The sequence below is a fragment of the Bison bison genome, unplaced genomic scaffold (assembly GCF_000754665.1).
Source record: "Bison bison bison isolate TAMUID 2011002044 unplaced genomic scaffold, Bison_UMD1.0 scf7180017861770, whole genome shotgun sequence".
Taxonomy (NCBI): domain Eukaryota; kingdom Metazoa; phylum Chordata; class Mammalia; order Artiodactyla; family Bovidae; genus Bison; species Bison bison.
Genome location: NW_011492342.1, coordinates 17,897 through 20,657, shown reverse-complemented (window position 1 = coordinate 20,657; position 2,761 = coordinate 17,897). Strand labels below are relative to the sequence as shown.

At 38.1% G+C, this 2,761-nt stretch overlaps 1 protein-coding gene across 1 annotated transcript; it reads left to right on the top strand.

Moving 5' to 3' along the window:
* Nucleotides 1–7: 7 nt before the first annotated feature.
* LOC104983138 (olfactory receptor 4A47-like) lies at nucleotides 8–478 on the top strand (the record flags this gene model as incomplete). The annotated part of the gene is made up of 1 exon (XM_010832611.1): nucleotides 8–478. A coding segment is annotated over one exon (471 nt), but the record flags the coding sequence as incomplete, so codon positions are not given.
* Nucleotides 479–2,761: the final 2,283 nt, after the last annotated feature.

Below are 2,761 nucleotides of genomic sequence, written 5' to 3'. Positions count from 1 at the left end.
TCTGCACTCAGTAATTCAACTTAGCACTATTTATGGGCTCCCATTCTGTGGCCCGAATGTCATTGATCACTATATTTGTGACATGTACCCCTTATTGGAACTTGTCTGTACTGACACCTATGTCACTGGCATCTTAGTTGTGGCCAATGGAGGACTGATCTGCACTATAGTGTTTCTGCTCTTGCTCATCTCCTATGGAGTCATCCTGCACTCTCTGAAGAACCTGAGTCAGGAAGGAAGGCGGAAAGCCCTCCAGACCTGTGGTTCCCACATCACTGTGGTTGTCTGCTTCTTTGTTCCCTGTATTTTCATATATGTAAGACCTGCTAAGACCTTCTACACTGATAAATCATTGAGCGTGTTCTATACAGTCATAACCCCCATGCTGAACCCATTAATCTACAGTCTAAGAAATTCTGAGTTGACTAATGCTATGAAGAAGCTCTGGAAAAGAAACATCATATCCCATATTAAATAAATGCATCATCCATCATGAAGGGAGTCATTTGACATCATGGTTCATTTTCTTGGAATGCAGAAGTCATTTTAAAATTTGTTGTGATTTCTCTTTTTCAAAGAGTTTATGTTAATTATAATTAAAGATTACAATTAAACAACCAGGGTATAATAACAGGGTATAATTATAATATATAATTACCTACCTACTAGAATTCATTATCTTGTTTATCAGTGTACCTAGAATGGTGTAATGCCTACATAGCAAGGAATTAATATGTAATGAATTAGCGAGTAAATTGTTCATAGTTATACTGATTTTTCACCAACTTATGCATTTACATTTTTTATTCTTTTTCAGAGACAGTGTAATTTTTATTTAGCATCTTGTCATTTAAGTTAACATTTTTACTTATACAGTTTAAAATACATAATTATACATGGCTTGCCTTTACTGTATTTCATTTGCATTACACAGCACTTTTACGTTTGTACTTTTAGTGTTTACAATGAAGCTGAAGTAAAATAGATAATAATAAATAGCATAAGAGAAAACTAAATGCTACGAAAGTGTAGTCACTCAGTAGTGTCTGACTCTTTGCAACCCTGTGGACTCTAGTCCACCAGGCTCTTCTGCCCGTGGAATTCTATAGGCAAGAATACTGGAGTGGATTGCCATTGCCTTTTCCAGGGGATCCTCCTAACCCACGGGTGAAACCCAGGTCTCCCGTATTGCAGGCGGTTTCTTTACCGTCTGAGCCACAAGGAAATCCAAACAATATGGGTGAAATGTAAAATGAATTTTCTATTTTCTCTCAGCTTCTTTCAGTCCTCATTCTCAGAGGTTGACCCTAAATTTGTTTCTTAATTTTCATCTAGTAATAATCTTTGCAGATGCAAGTGTATTCTCTATATGTGTATGTATTTGTTTCTTTCTATATATGTATCACTTGCTTTTGCTATGCAATATCTTAAAGGTATTTCCATGCCAGTCCATATATATTTTTTAAATTTTCTCATTTTGCAAAACACTCTTCATAAATTTATATCAAAATTAATATGTCCATTCCTTTCATGAGAGCCCCAAACTTTTCTATGACAGTTATATTTCCAATAAATGTATGTTTTAGAGTATGTGCAAATATAAGTTCCTAGGTGTAGAATTGTTGATATTACATTTGATTCAATGGTCAAATAGTATATGCATTTAAAATGCTGATATTGATATTTATTGCCAAACTATAATCCTCTTTTTTAAAATTAATTTTTAATTGGAGGAAAATTGCTTTATAATATTGTGTTGGTTTCTGCCATATAACAGCCCAAATCAGATTTAATTATACATATGTCACCTTCCCTCATAGCTCAGTCAGTAAAGGATCTGCCTGCAATGCAGGAGACCTGGGTTTGATTCCTGGGTTGGGAAGATCCCCTGGAGAAGGAAATGGCAACCCACTCCAGAATTCTTGCCTGGAGAGTCCCATGAACAGAGGAGCCTGATAGGCTACAGACCATGGGGTCACAAGAGTCGGACACGACGTAGTGGCTGAACCAGCACCACCTCCATCTTGAGCCTCCCTCTCCTCCCCCGACTCCACCCCTGTAGGTCACCACAGAGTGCCAAGCTGGGCTCCCCGTGTTATATAGAAACTTCTCACATTATCTGTTTTACACAAGGAGATGTATATATGCCGATGCTACTTTCTCTGTTTATCTCACTCTTTCCTTCCCCTACTGTGTCCACGTCTCCCATCTCTATATCTGCGTCTCCATTTCTTTCCTGCAAATAGGTTCATCAACACCATTTTTCTAGATTCCATATAGAAACGTTAATATACTATATTTGTTTTTCTCTTTCTGACTTACTTCACTCCAAACTATTGCTCTTGAGGTTGTACTAACAGCTACTGTGTCTGTGCTTAGCTGCTCAGCTGTGTCCTACTCCTTGTGACTCCATGGACTGTAGCCTGCCAGGCTTCTCTGTTCTTGGGATTTTTCAGGCAAGAATACTGGAATGGGTTGCCATTTCCTCCTCCAGAGGATCTTCACTCAGGAATCGAACCTGTGTCCTTTGTGTCTTCTTTATTCACTGAACCACCGAGAAAGCCCCACTAACAACTACTGTCCTGCCCATGCTGCTGCTGCTGCTGCTAAGTCGTTTCAGTCGTGTCCAATTCTGTGCAACCCCATAGTCCATGTGAATTTTCTTGACCACATTCTCAATGACCAGTACCTGATAAACATTTATCACATCTGATTAAATTTACTTTTTACTTTAACTGCAAACCTTTTGATATAATTGAGT